Source organism: Xyrauchen texanus, chromosome 35 (assembly GCF_025860055.1).
Source record: "Xyrauchen texanus isolate HMW12.3.18 chromosome 35, RBS_HiC_50CHRs, whole genome shotgun sequence".
Classification (NCBI taxonomy): Eukaryota; Metazoa; Chordata; class Actinopteri; order Cypriniformes; family Catostomidae; genus Xyrauchen; species Xyrauchen texanus.
In genome coordinates, this window is record NC_068310.1 from 19,591,944 (window position 1) to 19,611,648 (window position 19,705).

Below are 19,705 nucleotides of genomic sequence, written 5' to 3' on the forward strand. Positions count from 1 at the left end.
GTTAATTTAGCAGAAGCAGAGGCGGCAGCAGCACGAGGCATGAAAAGACTGGCAGGTGAGATGAGAGGTCAGAGGGGGATGTTTTTTTCTTGTGACTGGATCCATCTTGCACATACTCCAACACTGAATAAAATAATCAGATTGTACCTCACATTTCCCCACTATATCAACCCAATAGGAAACATTAACCTTTGGTTAGTTGGAGGCCTTGTAGTACTTTGGGACATTTAGGGTCCAGAGGCATTGAAAAGCCTTTTCTGCATTTTACTCGAACAGACTAGCAGTGACAGAGGACAATTGATATGCTCGATATTTCTGGAAAAATGTTAGACAAGCATATTTTTTAATTATTTCAAAAATGAGAAAAGGTCATAACCTCCCTCCCAATATTTATTATTCCTGTTTGTTTTATGTAACCTGATATTCAGGGATATCACGGCCATGGAAAACCTCGAAATACTCATATCAATGAATTTTAAAGTTGTGATTTGGCGGCCTGAAATAAGCCAATGCAATAAATACAATTTAAAAAAGTCTATGAATATATTTCTTGAAGTTGTGCTCTGTTCTATTTTATTGGCTATGTAGTTATTGCACTTTGTGAGTGCTTGTGCTTGCAATCCAGCAAGATGACATCATTCTGTCCTTTGAGGATCTCATTGGAGACATTTGTACACTGATAAATATAACAATTTAAATCTATTCATTCATCAGATTGGTACCTGAGATACAAATGGAAATTCAGCCAGCAATCTCTATTAAATTACTTTTAAAAATCCTCATCTGGTAATAATGAATGACTGGAAATGTCATGCAAATCTATGGAAATTCATTGATCAAAAAATGTGGGAACCATGGATATTTATGTTTGTCAGTGTAAGTCTTAACCTTAATGTGTTTCAGTGTCATCATTAATATTAGTTTTTCCGGATCATTCCCAGATCAGAGTTTGTCATTTTGACAATATTTCCTACAGCTAACATGTTGCGAGAAGTGACAGCTTGTCTGGTTGCACGATAATCGTTCTCATCTGGGCACAGCTTGTCAATGCCCACTTTCTGTCACTGTCAATCACATGCCTAATTTGAAACAATTAAAGACTCCCCAAACGCCCTCCCCTCCTGTCCCTCCCTTCCTCTATATCACATACTGTGCCGTCCCTTCTCACAGTCAAACACAGTCCCCACAACCTCCTCATTTTTGGCGGGCTTTTCTTTTCACTTTCGCGTCCAATTAATGCAGTGACATAGAGCTATAGGAGAGGAAATCATCACGTCATCTGCTCCCTGCCACTAGGGGAGGGGGTCAGGAGATGGAGAGAGAGGCACCTTCAGTAAATAGATGGGTCTTTTAATTACCCACCTCTGCTTCCAGCCGTGACAAAACCTCTAAATGATTGCAATAATGTTTATTTCCAAAATAGCAATTTTTTCTCTCTTGTCGGGACCCTGTTTTGTGTCTCAGGCTGTTCACCTTGACTGAATGAAAAGTCGATTGCACTGATGTCATAATGGTGTGATTCTGCATTTGGTGGTCATGTGTGTTTAGTGAACTGGCATTTGCCTTGATCAATTTAAATGGTCATGTGGTGTGACAAATACATTTTTAAAAGTTAAAACATTACATGCAGTCTCTCAATTAATATGAGGTCATAAATGCTACACGCATAATTCTAATATATATTATAATATCATAAGTATAGAATTATCTTAAACAATATATAAAAATAATCAAAAATATGTATATTAATAAAATACAATAGTTTAGCAGAAATAGAACATTTAGCAACATAATTTAAATATTTGAAATAGATTTAGAGCATGTCACACCACAATAAATGATATTGTGTCATTGAATTTATGATTTGATGCAAATTTGACTAATGAGCTATTCAGCATTGAGTCATTGTGTCATCTTGCCCAACTTTAGGTGAAATTGCATCATGGCATTCTAAAAGCACCACACTCAAATGCCCATATTTTTATGTATGTATTTGCCTGTTTACAGTCTTGCCACTTAACATTGTTTGTTAGTTGATTCTGGCATTGGGGGTATTTGGAGGATTTTGAGGATTATGGCTTCTCTCTGAAAATCGACTTCCTGAGAAAGAATGGTAGTGCTGCTTTAATTACGGTGGCATTGCATCAGATATTGCCACTGAAATGTAATGCTGAAGTCAGTGAATGAGATGTGTCACTCAAGAGAACATTGTGCTCAATTTCTTATCCTCAAATCCAATATTATTTTTGGATTATTCTTGTTTTAATCTATCCACTCTGCATCCATTCTCCTTAAGCCATCTCATTTCCAATAGCAAATATATCTAAGTATGATATTAAATTTTGGCTCTGTGAAGGTAAAGGACATTACCTTTTGCTGAGCAGATAGCCTTATGACATCAGCTCTTGTAATTCCAGCTCCCTGCACAGGTGACATTTTCCCAACATGCATCTGCTTGTGTATATTCCAGTGAAATGAGAGCTGGTCTTGGACAGTTTAAACTGTGCATGTGTGTGTGTGTGTGTGTGTGTGTGTGTGTGTGTGTGTGTGTGTGTGTGTGTGTGTGTGTGTAAAGAAAGAGAGATTTTGTGTGTTATTTGTGTGCAGATACTGGGCTGTTAAAAGACCCACAGACCCTCACTGTCCTCAGTCAGAGCACATTCATCCTACTGCTCTCTCTCTCTCTCTCTCTCTCTCTCTCTCTCTCTCTCTCTCTCTCTCTCTCTCTCTCTCTCAGAGCAGGTGGACAGGCCAGATTCTGGGATGTATTGTAAGGGATTCTGAGTGTCTTTTCATTAACATTAATGCTATTATACTGCAGTTCTCTGCAGGGGATTCACCTACAGTAAAACCCACAGCAAAAACCTTGTTATTCGTAGACAAATCTGGTTAAAGCTGAAGTGTGTAATGTCTGCACCACTAGCATCACCAACCAACATTGCAAAAATAATGGTTATTTTGAGTGTTGTCTATTTAACGTGTTACTTGAATGCAATTCATTATATAAAAAATAACGCATTGCAAAATAATAGCAATTTATCATGCGCCCGACCCGTACATAAATTCCGTAATAAGAACGTTTGCGAATATGTGACAGTAGAGGGCAGTAAGCGTAAATCCAGCTGTACAGATAACGCGCCATGTTAACCTTGTATTCTGTTTGTTAAGGGTTTACAATTCTGACCCCAACACACTAAGAATGTAACCTAACCCTTGTAGCAAACTGATTTTTGTTTTCAGATCTTATAACTAGTGGTCCACCGATTTATCGATGAGGCGATACATTTTCCTTTTAGGCCAATTGGTTTCTTAAGGCAACGAGGGCACAGAGAATTGCCTGTTTACATGTGAAGGAGCTTCTGAGACATGTAAACGTCCAATCACAGTAAGTTTTTTTGTTATGTGCCATTTTGTTACTACAATAATAGACCGGTCTGCAACACAGTCTCATTTAAACGGTCATATCAGAGCCACAACGCATTAAAGTGCTCACCTGTTTCCTTCTCCATCTCCTTCCTCAACAATTCTCTGTATCTGATAAATGTCTTGTCTAATGCTAAAAAGGCAAATATCAATAAAACTTCTATCATATACTGTCTGTAATATGCAGATATCTCGTTAAACAGATGTAATTCACAAACCTCATGAAAACCAGCGTTTTCTTCCTGTCAAGCGCTCATCTAATTTCTTCCTCTGAAACGTGTATTCTATCAGCCAGAAACAAAAACTTCAAGATAAGGATCAAATACTCCTCTAATAATTCACATATCATGACGGTCAGTCCGTGATAATCCAAGCAGGTGCTCCATTGCGTATAAACTCTCAGTAGATTGCTGCTGCTCTCGCTTGATCCACACGAGCGCGTGAGTGCAATTTCAAAGTAAAAGTGCTTCACATGCACTGTAAGTAAATCCCATATTCACTGTGTACTATATGTACATTTAGTTTGATTGGCTCTTTTATGAGAAAATACGATTGGTAATGTGCATATGCCATCCAATGTTTCTATTATATTTCCATCTTTCTAATATATTAACAATTTCTTAATGCAGAAACAAATGACTAAAATTGTATCTTATTTTTGAATGATGATTAAATATAAAAGTTTATTACCATAACTTATTAAAATAGGTTTTGTGTGAAATTGAGTTAATATAGTGCTAAATAAAATAAATTAATTTTCTTAGCAATTTTATGTTTGTTATTTACTATATTAAATTGTGTGATATATCGGCATTGCATCGGCCTATCGCCCACTCTTCTCTCTCGATATCGGCATCTGCCATTAAAAAACCCATATCGGTCAACCGATGACTAATCTTATGACTAGTCATGGATTTAAATATCTTTAGACCTTAACCAAGACATTAAAAAAAATAATTACTTATGTCAAAATTTAGCATTTTCTTTTTTTTAGGTGTTTTGAAGTGTCAGTTTTTGCAATGATGCCAAATAAAATTTTGTTCCCTATTATTTATTTATTTATTTCAAACATCCCCATTCAATAACTCACTAGAAAAAACGATTAAAATAAAAATTTCAATAAATCCAACAGCAATAAACGTGTGTGTGAGTGTGTATGTGTGGTTTACAAGGACTATTTTTATGTTACACACAAGTTATTACGAGGGAATTATGCTACAAATGTGGTTTATGAGGACACTCATTATGTCCCTGTAATTCCAATGGCTTTAAAAACATAATAAACAATGTTTAATAATAGGAGTACAACATGTGTGTTTGTGTGTGTGTGTGTGTGTGTGTGTGTGTGTGTGTGTGTGTGTGTGTGTGTGTGTGTGTGTGTGTGTTTCTTCATTGTGGTTGTGTTCTGGTCCCAAGCCTTCATTTCTGTGTGTGTTTTGCATTTTGCCTGATTTTATTTGACTAATTCTACAAAAAATGCTATCAGTTATTGTCTCAACTTTTTATTCCTGTGTGTGTTTGTGTGAGCATGTGAGCATGAGAGTTCTGCATTGTGGATGTGTTATAGTATCACCCCTTCATTTCTGTGTGTTTGTGTACTGCATTGTGGCTGATTTGAATAAAATGCACAGATTTATTTTCTCACACATTAATTTCCAATAGGGGGTCAAATTTGACTCCAAGCACTCTTAATGTTACTTTTTCACACCACTCCACCAACAGTCCAGTTTTTTGTGAGTGTTTAGATAGTAAATTTAGGAAAAGCCACCAAACCTCATACCACTGAGATGAATGGAACCATATTTTTTAAAGAAGCGAATTTCAAAAGGGTAAAAAAGAAAAAAGAAAAAAAAGAAGAAGATTTGGGTTAAATCAATGAGAGCAGGCAGCTGAATCTTCTTGAGATGACACACTGTGGAGCAAAACAGAATTCAGGGATATCAAGATGAAAACAAGTGAGATGTGACACTCCAAATGTGTCCGTCTGAAGCATGAGTACATAGACCAAAAATAATGTATAACTAGGCCAATAATAGTGTTATATTCAATGACATGTAAATAAAACTAACAATATTTTGATGTTTAAAGCTACTTTTAATATTGTCTTAATGCTTTACTTGTCTGCTGCTACAATATATGTATATGATGTAATCTAATTTGATCTATGATCTAATATTTAAATATGTTTTTAAAAATGTTGTAAATATATGCAACTAATGTATATCCTGGAAATAATCACATTTATTTTGAGACAAAATATTTATTTGCCATTTTCAATTTTGTTCAAGATGATTGTACAAAAGAAATTCATTAACAATCTAATTAGTGTAAGTATAGTATTTGGGGTAAACAACAAAACAAAAAACATTTTATTCTAAATAACCTTCTGTTGTTCTTTCTTTTCACACAAATTATGTTGCTCAATCAATATTCAATACAAATAAACGTATTCCTTGAATTTATATACACTTTTTAACCAGAAAAAAGCAAATTTTCTTTAAAATGTGCCTTTTGATCCATTGTACCCTAATAGTACCTACATTGTACCTACATTGTACCATTATGTTTGCAAGCAGAAAACCCCTCCGTTTAATCTCCTTTTCCCCTTAGTTAGATGTGAGATATTTGTGATTTTATATTATTATATCATATTGGTAATACAGTGCAGTGCTATTAAGCCGCTAAGTGTTTAGTTAAATTATTCTCTCTATTTGCCCCTTAAAGAGAAGGAGAAAGAGACATCACTGCCATCATATTTCAGTTTTGTTCCAGCTTAGCATGAGCCTAGTTCCATTTAGGAAAAAAAATCCAACAAAGAGCCAAGCCGCATCAAACATTTACTCTGACAAATAATAATAATACTAATAATTTGACAGTTAAGGAAATTAAGGTAGTGTGAAAGCCTTCCTTTTTTATTGCCCGCTGTTTATTTATCTAAAACGATGCACATTGTATCAGTTTCCAGTTTTACATTTACACCGCTGCAGGCTAGAGGGCTCTGAAGTTGTTAGAATTAATTACTTTTTATTATTATTTATAAAGTAATCTGTCTATCGAGAGACAGAAAGTGAAAAAGAGAGAAAGAGATAGAAGGAGAGAAGGAGCGAGGCAAAGGAGAAATGCCTGCAGCTATGTCCTTTAAACTGGATCCTGCCTGGCATTATCTGCACCAGCAGCTCTCACACAGACCGACAACAACTGAAAGCCTAGCTACTGGGGGGATGCTTCACAGAATGGAAGAAAAAAGAAAGGGAGACAGCGATCGAGAGAGAAAGAGGTAGAGGGTTGTGGGGGTGGGAGTTACTTTGAAAGGGCTCAAGAAAGTTAAGCGTGTCTCAGACTCTCAGGGTGGGTGGATTTGTCCTCTGGTGTTGGTAGGGTGGGTCTGGAGAGTCACACTGCCTGGGGATGTTGTTTGTCAGCCAGAATGATTGGCAAACAGTCCAGCTTTCTCCCCACCAGCCGTATCAGATACAAAAAAGGTTACACATGTGGAAAAAACTTAGATTTTTACTTAGCAATGGTAGTATGGCAGGAAATAATAGATTACAACTATACGTCTGGCTGGGCTGTGGAGTACACTCACTCCCGGCAGGTAACCCAAGTTATTTTTGTTATGATTTTTACCCCTTACTTTAACAGAATCTCTTATATTAAATGTTAATTTACACAATGTAATAAGTGAACAATCTGTAGAATTATAATGAAGTAAAAGCTTTTCCTGTAAACTATATTGGTAATACTTACAATATGGTTATTTGTGTTAATATTTGTTAACAATAGCTTACGAAATAATTTAAAATACTTTTACAACATTTATTGATATTGATTTCTATATATACTAAAAGGTTTTCTATACATGATACATTTAAATTTTAAAACATTAAGTGAATGCATTCATGAACTAACAAAAACCAACCATGAACAAAAGTATATTTATAACCAAGATTAATAAATACTGTGAAAATATTGTTCATTGTGAGTTCATGATGCCTAATGCATTAACCGTAACACTTTACAATAAGGTTGTATTTGTTAACATTAGTAAATAGGCATCATGAAATAACTAACAATGAACTAAATATTTTTCACAGCATTTATCAATCTTGGTCAATGATAATGTATGACTTGTTCAATGTTAGTTCATGTTATGCCATCATGCATTAACTCATTTTAACGTATACAACTTTTAATTTAAATTTGTTTTTAATTAGTATGTTAGCTTAACATTAACCAAGATTAATAAGTGCTGTAAAAGTATTGTTCATTGATAGTTCATGTTAACTAATGTAGTTAACTAATGTTATAATGAATACAACCTTATTGTAAAGTGTTACTGCAACATTTTGTATATTTATTTATCATTTCCCCATTCCCTGTTATATTTTCGTATTTTCTTAGAGATAGTTTAACTCAAAGCTCAAAACTGTTCTGATGGCAGTCCACTTTGCTTAAACTGAGCTAGACTCTGCCATTTTTACCCCTTCTGTTTTGGTGGTTGTCCCACTGTGAGTGCAGTAGCCCATGTAAAGAGTTCACATGCAGTCCTGCTGTTTGTTAGTGTTTGTGTTGTGGCTCCATATGCACTTTAAATTGAATGTCCTAATTACAGCTGGCTGGGTGCTGTGGTTTAAGGCAGGCCTCTCTCTGCTGTGCGGCAAGAGGATTGGGCTGACAATAGCCTCACCACGTGCTGACTTTCTTGATAAAAGCCAGGCCCTACCTCTCACCATGCAGGAATATTCTCTGTTTGCCACTTTAATTGATGTCAATAAGGTTATGCTAAATTTGAAGATTTGAATAAATTGTCTTGCAGCACAATAATGGCATCACCCAGGCTACAGGCTGCTTAAGTGCAGGGCTGAATGGAGGTGTCAGGCACCCGGTGCTGTCCCACCTCTCTGCCCACATTCTGGGCTGACACCCCTTGTGTTTGCGTTCCCTGCTCATCTGATTTAAACTCCATTCCTGGGGAGATGTTGAACTTACATAGGCTCAGGCTATACTATTAGCTCAAATTATCTCATATTACAGTAAAACGTCTTGGGGAATACAGCGGATTACAGAATTTCATGACTTCATTGCAGTTTGCCGGAAATTCTAGTCACTCCCAGTTTAAATGGGCAAAGCGATAGAAAAAAAAACATTAAAATAATATATCGGGTACAATACAAGTTAAACTCACACAACAGCATTTTGGCATTAGGTTAATTACCACAAATATATATTGACTCATCCCTCCTTTTCTTTAAAAAAGCAATAATTGAGATTACGGTGAGGCACTTCCAATAAAAGTGAATGGGAGGCAATTTTTGGAGAGTTTAAAGGTAGAAATGTGCATCTTATCATTTTATAAAAACACTTACATTAATTGTTCTGTTAAAGCGTATTATTTGAGCTTTGAGGTTGTTTAAATCATAATTTTTGCCTCAGACTACTAAATTACCAGGATTACAAGGTTTACGTTTACGGTATTACTGTAGTGTACATCATCATGGCAACGAAGTTGTAAAACTGGATATAAATTTACACAGAAATGATTAGTAATCGGTTTAATCATGTTAACATGCATATTGTTTATGTCTTGTGTCTATACTTTTGAAATGGGGAATATTTAACATTTACAGATTATCCCCATTCACTTCCATTGTAAGTACCTCACTGTAACCTTGATTTATGCTTAATCAACATTATGCCACAAATGCTGTTGTTTGAGCCTAACTTGTATTGAACCCCAAATATTCCTTTAAAGATATAGTTCTATCGGGAAGACACGCAGGCTTGAGTGAAGTTTGAGATGCCATTTATTTGCTAGATGTAAAACGGGAGGTGATGTCTCTCTCTTTGGTGTAGGCCCCGTCCGGCAGTCCGAGGGAGTTGTACCGGAACTGTCATGTCCAGGGGCGAAAATTTCATCAAAATGTTGGGGGGGACAATAAACATAACAATTCTCAAGAGCAATTTTTGAAGGGGACACCAAGGTTTTTTTTGTTGTTGCCCCGTTTGCATTTGTATTATTTTATTTCTTAAACAATTATTTTAAGAATATATCATTATATTATTTACAATACACATATTTTCATGATATTTTAGGGGGGGACAACCCTCAGATGGGGGGGTCCTGACCCCCCAGACCCCAAAGCGATTTCCACCTATGGTCATGTCCTGCCGGAGATAGGAGGCAGGGGCGAGGAGCCTACCCCTCTGCGGGACAGGGCTCAACTGGTGGTGGTGGGGAGGTGGAGGTTGCAGTGTTTTAGCACACCGAAACAGCAATGTGATAGATTGTGAGCGGACTTATAAAGCATTGGCTTACGTGCGATTGGCTAGGAATTACCCAGCTAATGATGTGATGATGTACACCTGCTGGTCTTCCCGCTAGAACTACGCTCCATTTCCATTTCCTGCAAAAACAAAAAATCTTTCATTATTTCTTCAATCCAAACCTGTATGCAATTTTTTCTGTAATACACAAAAGGACCAAGATGACTTGGTTACTATATTCCAAGTCTTCTCAAGTCATACGATAGGTTTGTGTGAGGACCAGAATGAAGTTTGTCATGACTTTCTGAAAGTCTTCAGCCTTAGCTCTCAAATAAAAATTAGTGCTTATGGCGCAGGCTGGACGACAAACGTGTTCGGTTCTCGCATGCCTTTTGACCAAAGGTTATTCAAATATGTGTTTAACATGTTTTAACTGTTTTTTAAATAAACTGCATGCCACACATTTAACACAATAGTGCTGCATACAGTCCTAAGAGAGGCTTATAATTTAACGGCAAGAGCTGAATGTAATCAGGCCTCAATTAAGCACCTATTAAGTCTGTCTCCCCTCCAGCTGCCCATTCAGCTCCCTGTCGGGCGAATGGTTTGCCCCTGACCCCGCATCCCATGTCCAGGGTCATACACCAGTGCTCAGCAGCGTGACAGCCCGCCGTGTGCTGCCACATTAATTAACACATTTCCCTCTCTCTCTCCATCTTCATCACAGGAAGTCTATTTTTGTTTGCTTATATCCTATATCACGTGTGCCACCAGTGAGCAAAGGGACTTTCCACACAGTTCAGCATGCTCTGATTCAAGTGCCCTTATATTTATTTAATATGTTTCAAGTGCTGCATATTTTCCTGGAAGCATCTGGGAGAGGATATTAGTTTAAATTCACTTATCTGTTTAGGCCATGAATCAGAGCATGTATGAACACTGGTGAATACTGTGCTGAAAAAAGTTGATTTATTTCACGACATGCAGTTGACCATTCTCAAATACTCTGTCAACTCCTGAGTTGGAGCAGACTTCAACAAATAGCCCATGGATATTGTTGGAGTGGTGCATGTGGGCTTGATTTCACTCACAGCAGTTCTGTGATGGGCTAATTGGTTTAGCACATTGGGTCCTGAGGCGGCCAAAGGGCAGTAGGGCATAGCGATCCACAACGTGAACCTGATGTTCAGGAAGATGCTTTGTCTCAGCCAGCGGATGGGGAGCATGTGGCAGGCAGAGCAAACTCTGCAGGCAGTGTCTCTGGGCCTCTTTTTCTCCTTTCACAAACCATCTTTTCTCTGTCTCCGCCCCTTCCTATCTGGCTTCTTCAAATCAGTTTTTAAACAGATCTGAGAGAACATGATTTTAACCTATCACATACAATGGTGAAACTTGTTGGGATCCTTGCCAGAGGTCAGTGTGGTTGTACATATTCTATTATTATTTTTGCACTGTTATTTCAGTTTACCGGGCTCTATTAAATCTAAACCAGTGGATCTCAACTGATGAAAAATGAGTCGCAGCTCTGTTTTAATGGGAATTCGGACAGCAGAGAAAAAAATGCTAAATGCAAAAAGTAAAATGCAAAAAAACATATAATTGTGCAGAATAATAGTAGCAGGTTTATTAACTTTTAAAAGTTAGGAGGAAATGGCTTCCATCCCTCACACAATTAGACTATTGGTATTTTGGGGCAATTAATGTGTTACTTGGTAATATTGCTTATAAAAATATATAAATAATATAAATATATAAATAAAACATATTTGGCCCAGTGTTTTTTCCAGCCTAATCTCATGAAAATGACGTGCCTGTGGCGACAGTTTTGCAAAATGATACTATGTGGTTCCACGCTGAAATGTCCACTGTGTATTGCTAAATGTTCTCCCCAACAGATGAGATTTTAAGGTTAATGCTCTTATGTTTTAAATCAACAAAACCTACATGCCTATCCTAAAACCTTAAACATACACCTAATCAATAGCGTCATAAAAACGTAATATGAAAATGCAAATGCTGAAGCAACCACAAAATGTTTTGGTGCTTTTGTGACACTTTCGGCTCATGTGTCGACTTGCGTGGTCTTCAGGACTCATTCTCGGGTCCTTTGCATCGCAAGTGCAATGCACTTGAACAAGCTTTAAATGTAGTTGATGATGTAGTGCAAGCATTAATGTATCGCCTTACAAGTCATGCGCTGTAGTAAAGGTGTTTTGATGTCATAGCATTTTGTGAGGAACAGGGTGAAAAGTGAGTGTTTATGAACTGATTATCTGTTTTACTCATGATTAGTGTGAAAAACCAGGAATAAATAAAAGGAATAAAAGTCATTGTTGTTTTAGCTGCTCTAATGGTTATATCACCATGAAAGTGACATAATACGAGCCATGAAAAAAACATTTAGCAACATTTTGGTATAGTAATGTGCAGGGCTAGACTAGTAATCTGGCATACCGGGCATTTTCCAGGTGGGCCGAAGCACTTTGGGGCCAATCAGGGGCGGACTGGCCATTGGGAGATCCGAACAGGCCGGTGGCTTGGCCGCAGAATGGGCTGAATGGGGCCGCGACAAGCTAAAATAAGTCAACGCCTTATGCAGAACGGACCACAAAGCAGCACCGCGATATGCAGAAAAGGACAACGAATGCAACTTTTTGGCCAGTTGCTATGTAAAATCCTGGGCCGATTTCTCTTCCCAGTCCAGCCCTGGTAATGTGACTCTATGAGACCAGGATGGTTTGTTCAATGTGTTAGGAGGATAAATCACACTTTGTTTGTTGTTTATGTATTTAAAAATGTATTACATTTCCTATTCAGCCTATATTGTGTTACTCATTTTGCATATTGTTGGCTCTATGCAGTCTAATGGGACTATTAATAAATATAAATTAATTGATATTTAATTGATATTAATTGAATTTAAGGGATTTTTGATTGCTTGTTGGGTCGCCACTTGATGTTTGGTCTTGAAGAAAAACCAGTGGAGCATCTCTGCTCTAAACAACAATGCACGAAGCAAGGACAGACCTTGTAGAGTGTCTAATCTCCCAATCTCTGGGGGCATCTAATATGAGCATTTATTATTTTATTCATTCATGAGGGCTGAGACTGTGGGATGGCTTGAAAATTCTCCTTGGGATCTTGTAATGAACAGAGCCTCAGGACAAACAATCCTGGCACTGTCCTGGCACTCTCCCTTCTGTCTGCCCAATCTGTCTCTGTTATTCAGTTTGACACTTTTTTCAGGCTAGTAAATGCTCCCTTGGGACACAGGAATTGGATAGTTGTGAAGATGTTTAACCCCTATCAAGGAAAAGGCCTTGAACTGTTTGTGCTTTTGTGGCATGCAGAGATCAACAAAAATTGGCAATTTGATAGATTTACTGCTAATTTAAAGGTAGAAACCTCTGGTTATGATGGATTGCTTTTTGACCTGTAATTTGTTGCTGGTGAACAACATAGCTAACCAACACTAACCAGCAAAAAACAACCTTGGACCAGCAAGGACATTTATGAAGTTCTTTTCAGCAGGTTTGTTCTCCATGTCTTAACTCACTCTCTCACCCTTCTCTGCCCACCAGGTGATGAGCATCCTAAGCAACCCCAGTGCCATGGCCCCTCAACCCCAGCATGAGTTCTCCATCTCCCCCCTGCACAGCAGCCTGGAGGCCTCCAATCCCATCTCAGCCAGCTGCAGCCAGCGCTCTGAGCCTATCAAAACCGCCGACAGCCTCACATCCTCCCAGTCCTACTGCCCTCCCACGTACAGCACCACCAGCTACAGTGTGGACCCTGTCACTGCAGGCTACCAATACAGTCAATATGGCCAGAGTGAGTGATTCTCTCTTTTCTAGTATACCAAAAAAATGGCAACATCATTTAGCGCATTGGTTCACAACCTTTTTTTTCTTAAGTACCCCCACAGCCCCATCAGTAAGCTCACACCTTTATCGACACCAAACCATAAATGTGTTCCTTTTGACTCATTATACTGGATATAATTTTGCATTATCTTTAATACTATTATAGTTGCCATTATTACATTAGTCTATTTTTAAGATCAAATAAGATAAACTTTATTGATATCTCTGAGAGGAAATTCACATAAAAACAATAAATGAAAGCATTCAATACTTTGGAAACAGTCTTACCAAGTAGCGTCCCCTCTCTTTAATAAGACACCTGAGTAACTTTCTCTGTGAAATTCCTAACTGTAAATGTATTTATTCATAAAATCCAAATGGGACTGTTACCAAAAGTGAAGTATTGAAGAAGTGATGTCATTTGCTCCCTTTGCATAGTGGTATTTAAATATCATAGGAGCAAAACATGTTTAAAATAAGTAAGCCCACAAGTAAAATACACTGTAATTTGTACAAATTATTTAGAGAACTTATGACTTGCACCGAACAAAGGCTTGATTTAAACTAGGTATAAACCTGGAACCCATTAAAGGGCTATTTAACCCACAACAAATAATTATGTTATCATTTACTCACCCTCATGTATTTCCAAACCAGTATGACTTACTTTCTTCTCTTGCTCACAAAAAGAGATGTTAGGTAGAGTTATCCTCAGTCGTCATTCAGTTTCATTGTATGGGGAGAAAAAAGAGCAGTGTTCTTTAGCATTTTAGTATAGGTTTGGAACAACATTAGGGTGAACAAATTACGAAATAATTTTCATTTTTTATGTGAACTATCCCTTTAAGGACCCCTTGTTGTATGTGCACCCCTGGTTGTGAATCACTGATTTAACCCACCTGTCTTATATGTCATTAAAGTAGACAGCTTAAGGGCACACTTTGTAGAGGTGTGTTTGTGTGAATTTGCTATGACCGTGAGTGTCAGAGAGCAGATTCAGTGGGAGAAGGATTGCAGAGAGTCAGTCTGAGAGGGATTTAAGGAGTAAATGGGGCTGACAGGAGCAAATGGCTTCCTGAGGGAGAGAGGTTAAACTCTCTGCTAGCTGTCAGCACGAGTGTCTCCTATATAGACAGCTAGCCCACCCACAGGTATGCGGCTGCTTCCGTGTATGCCGCTGTTCCCTGACAGCCTCCTTTCTGCTGTTGCTTACAGTCGCTAACAGGCTGCGCTTACTGTCACACTGACAGATGTCTGGCACCTTCCGCAAACACCCTGCCCTGCTGCAACACTTCTGCTAATGATGAATAAAGGAGAGGTTCAAATAACAACTCCTCAGCCAGGTAATCAAAGGGCCTCCAACCAAAAAACATCAGAGACTCTTGACATGCTAGCAGCTAATGCCAGTGCGCTAATGCTTGCGTTAAGAAGCCTTTTTTGCATCCATTAATCATAGACGTCTCTGTTGTGAGCTTCAAATGGTACATTTTGTCATCATTGTTGACATTGTGATCTAATGATCATTATGTTTACTGCTTGTTGGAAAAGAAGTGGCCCTGGTTGCAATGTTAACTCCAAAAAAAAAAAAAACCCTTAAGTAACGCAAAACTCAATCCTGTCAGTTTGAAAATGCAAAGCCCTCAGGTTTAACGTCCTCTGTGTAACTGTTTCCCCTTCCATGTTTTCTATTTTGAATTTGAGGACTGGTGTGGCACATTTTTATGCAAATAATTACCTGAAGGTTACAGCTAGCCCAATGCTAACTTAATAAGTTTACCAATTCCAGTTTGACTCAGGCAAAAATAGAGAGGAGGCTTGGCACGATTTTTTTTGTTTTGAAAGGGAAGTGGCTAGAGGGGTTAATTGGAGCTTCCTCAGTTTTTGCCCCTGCGCCGCACTACTTCCATCCTGTCCTTAGTTTGTCCTCGCAACCCAAAGCCCGATTCACTGTCTTTTTCCACCAATTGAAGGCTCTCTGTTTTTCACTTATGTATTTAAATTGAAACAGTGTGAGAAGTGAGGCACATCAATGGTGAGGTCCTGGGTTGTGAGCGAGACTTGGGGTGCCCTCTGACCCTGGATTAGCCCGCAGGATAGAACTGACACATGCTCCTGATAAAGATCTTCCAGCCAAGCCAGACTCCAGATCATTCCAATGAGAACTGTGCCCTCAGGTGCTGCTGTGTTAGTCACACTGTTTTGTGTGCTACACCTATCTGGTCTCTCCTGCATTTTGTGCAGCCATACAGATATATACAGTATCTAGATCAAGAGTGAGTAAGTGGTTTTCCCAAGCATTGAAAATTGAGAGGACTCATTATCTAAATTTACTCAGTACAACTGTAAAAGTTTTACCTTCACTGTCTTTTGCTAAAGATAATCCTCAAAATAACTTTTAATACTTTAAAAAGACTTTTGGTTATATTTTATATATACACAGTATATATATATATATATATATATATATATATATATATATATATATAGTCTAAATAACTGAGATCATAAATGTGTGTATATATATATATATATATATATATATATATATATATATATATATATATATATATATATAAAATGGCTTGTTAATGACAGAAGCCAGAGGAGAATGGCCAGAATGGTCCAAACTGACAGGAATGCTACAGTAACCCAAATAACCACATTACAACAGTTTTTCCTTCACCCCTTTATTAAGAAAAATAGATAAATGGAATAGACTGACATGTCACAGTATAACATTAAATTATGAAAAAGTGTGGAATTCAGAAAATGGGGATGACAGACATAATGAGGAATGTACAAAGGAAGACTCACTATGACAGGAATGAGTGACAGTTAGGAACAGGTGTTCCATGTCTCTGAAATCAGCCCACTGTCTGCTCTGAACCCAAACTAAATCCATATCAGTTTGCTTATATATTATTTTCATCTCTCTGAGAAATTAATTGGTTCCTGTTGTCTCTCTGTGTACAGCTGCAGTGGATTACCTGGCCAAGAATGTGAGCTTGTCCACACAGAGAAGGATGAAGCTGGGAGAACACTCGGCTGTGCTCGGACTGCTGCAGGTGGAGACGGGACAGGCATATTGATGGAGCTGAACATCCACCCTTTTGTTTCACCAGCATCCCTTCATCCTATTGCAGTGCCCACATGTGGCCGATCTGCTGAGAGTGTACACGACCAAGAAAAATCACAGGCAGTCTTAGACTCTTTACCTATGGTAACGTGAATACAAAAGCCATTCCACAAAAAACGGACACTGTTGTGCCACATCTCCTTACTCGTCCAGATCCTTTCTCTCTTTCACAACAAAGAGACCTTTTCAGAGCTTCATAAAGCCGAGGGAACATGAGGATTAATTGTCTGAGCACAAATCACTAAAACTCTGCCCATTGGTCTCCAATGATACCATACATAGGCAAAATTTGTAGCCACTTTACCATTCCATTCTATTTGGACCATGTTGTTTATAGAACTGAAAATGATGGTATTATAATTATATTTGTTATTATAAATGTGGTTGTTCCTATTGCTGTTGCATTTACTATTGTAATTACTCTTTGTTTACATGTTGCTTTTTTATTTTTTTCTCATGTTTAGTTAATGTTTCTATCTTAACCACAAGGCCTTGCTTTGTAATATAAAATTTCTGTGGAGACACATGGAGTGACACTGATAACTTTGCAGGCTGTTTGCAAAGTGCATGTGGTTTGCTCATGTTAGTGGTAAGCCTGACATTCTAAAAGATCTGGGATAGTTAGTGGGGCTTCTGGATTGGTGGAACTTTGGGAGAATGGCTAATGATGTCTCAGATCTCAGCCATTATCCTCACCTTGTGCTGATGTTTAGGCCACTTAAGTAATTTCAACAATTTAGAATAACATGTCATAGATGAGTCAGGGCAGCCTGCAACCTGCCCTATTCAATCAAGGGTGAATTATCAGTGTTATTTTTAATAATTTTCTCTTAAAAAATATATGCTATCCTATAATGATGACCAAATCATTAGACCAAATCATAAAAATGTCAAATATGAACAAAACAGCATGAATGCACAAAGATTGTTCTCTGTGGTAATTAGTATTACCATTAATCTCTCTAATGAAATTAAATTCTCTTGACAATAAGGGTAGATGACAACATTTAATTAAATGTAACTTATGCTTCTCTGCTATTCATGGCAATTGTTGTCAATTAATTGAAATGCAATGACATACCAAAAAACAATCAATTATCAACCATTGAAAAGCAATCTGCAAACACACATTTCAAAAGTTATGTAGATTTTGTTGTTCAATGGTAGCACTTCTAATTGATTGATGAGTATCTTTTGTCTGTATAGTCAATGTAAAATAACAAAGTGAATTGAACTGTGGAATGGAAATCAAATGTTTTTAGAACAAACCATTCTTTGAGAGAAAAGGAATCATGGAAATATTTGAAGTCTTAATTCATTATTACATTTAAATCCATTGTGTTTTGAGGAAAAGAAGCAACACAGCCATTTTTGAATGTCAGACCTTCAAAATATATAGGTATTCCAAGAATTATAATTGAGAGATGGAGAGAATAAATTATCACATTTATAGCTTTTTGTGTTTACATTTTGTTTGCAACCATGGCTACTTTTCCCCACCTTCTTAACCTTGGTGTCCAAGATGAAATGTCACTGGAGATGCCCTAAGTTGCCATTCATTCAGGACAAATACCGAAAAAGAAACAAATTACCATGTGCCAACTTAAGACTGAGGACATTTCCATTTTATCACTTAAAATATTTTGTAGTACAATGTAAATAAAAAAGACAAAAAAGAAATGTGAATAATTATCTTTTTAGTGTGTAGCACTCATTTCTAATGCAAGCATTAATCTACCTTTGGGATATTTATAGCACTATCGGACTGGGTGATACACCTTTCCAAAATATCTTTCCAACCTCAGTTGCTCTTTTTTTTTTTTTTTTGCATATGTAAATTCCTTTTCATACATTTCTGTTCAGCATGTGTGTATATTACCATGGCATAATTTATTCAGCTGTATTAAATATTAGCATAGTGGGAACTTGTATTGGCATTTACTACCTTCAGCCTGTTAGTGTCTTTTATGTAGCACTGGCATATCTGTTATGGATTAAAGCTCAAAAACTGGACAAAGAAACAATTGCTTATTCTTTATGAATAAAAGGGATAGTTCAACCCAAAATGAAAATTTTATCATTGTTTACCCACTCTGATGTTGTTCCAAAAAACTATGACATTCTTTCTTCTGAAAGAAATTATGACAGATTTGTAATATTCGGATGAACTATTCCTTTTATGATTTGTTTTTACAGGGCATTTGTTGAAAACATGGCTCTCATTTTAAAAACATGAAAACATTTTTATGAAGCATTTAATAGATCATTCAGGGATAAAACATGCCCTGAAGTATCATGTAGGATTGCTTTCCCACCTATCGTTAAATTTGTACAGCCCCATAAACAGGTTTAAATCTCAAATATTCATATTTTAGTAATACTTAAAACATGAAAATCTATTGGCATTTATCACATAAACTCTTTTCACTGCTTTGATGTTGCTGTCAACTGTAATCATGATTTAATCCCCATCTTAACAATGCAGTATTTTTATAGCTCCTTTGAAGTCATGAGCATCATGACAGTTGTGGTGATTTAAGATACTAAAAATATCAGTTTCCAGTAATTGAGTTGCGCTATAAGTGAATAGAGTGAAGTGTTACAGGCAGTGTCACAACAGAGACACTCAGAGCACAGTATTCACAGAGAGCTTGTGTCAGAGTTGCAGGGCCTGAAGGAAATTACATCACTTCATACCATTGGGGCACATTTTAAGGGGCACTGAATTCAATTGATGTATAATGGCATTAAAAAATAAATAAATGTCCAAGATATGGAAGATGTGTGTCACACACCCCTCTGAATGAGCACCTCTCTGATGTCAGAATTTTCTTAATATCTCTCTTTAATTAAGAACTTCATATTAATTTCCATTGTAAAGAAGTTATAGTGTGGTCATTTAATTTAATTTAACAGATGCACACAGTGAGTAAATGTGTCTGGAATGTTATTTTGCACTGTGGAATCCCTCTTTATGATTCAGCTGTCCTCAGTGCAATATGATGTCATAAAATGTAAT

The 19,705-nt window shown here is 37.2% G+C and overlaps 1 protein-coding gene across 4 annotated transcripts in view; it reads left to right on the forward strand.

Moving 5' to 3' along the window:
* Positions 1 to 18,692, forward strand: part of LOC127628368 (paired box protein Pax-7-like) — a 62,999-nt gene extending 44,307 nt beyond the window's left edge. For all 4 annotated transcript variants that reach the window (XM_052105073.1, XM_052105075.1, XM_052105074.1 and 1 more), the window contains exons 8-9: positions 13,269 to 13,518; positions 16,524 to 18,692. In XM_052105073.1, coding sequence (XP_051961033.1) covers positions 13,269 to 13,518; positions 16,524 to 16,639 — 366 coding nt within the window. In that variant the 3' untranslated portion in view covers positions 16,640 to 18,692. The remainder of the gene's footprint in view (positions 1 to 13,268; positions 13,519 to 16,523) is intronic.
* Positions 18,693 to 19,705: the final 1,013 nt, after the last annotated feature.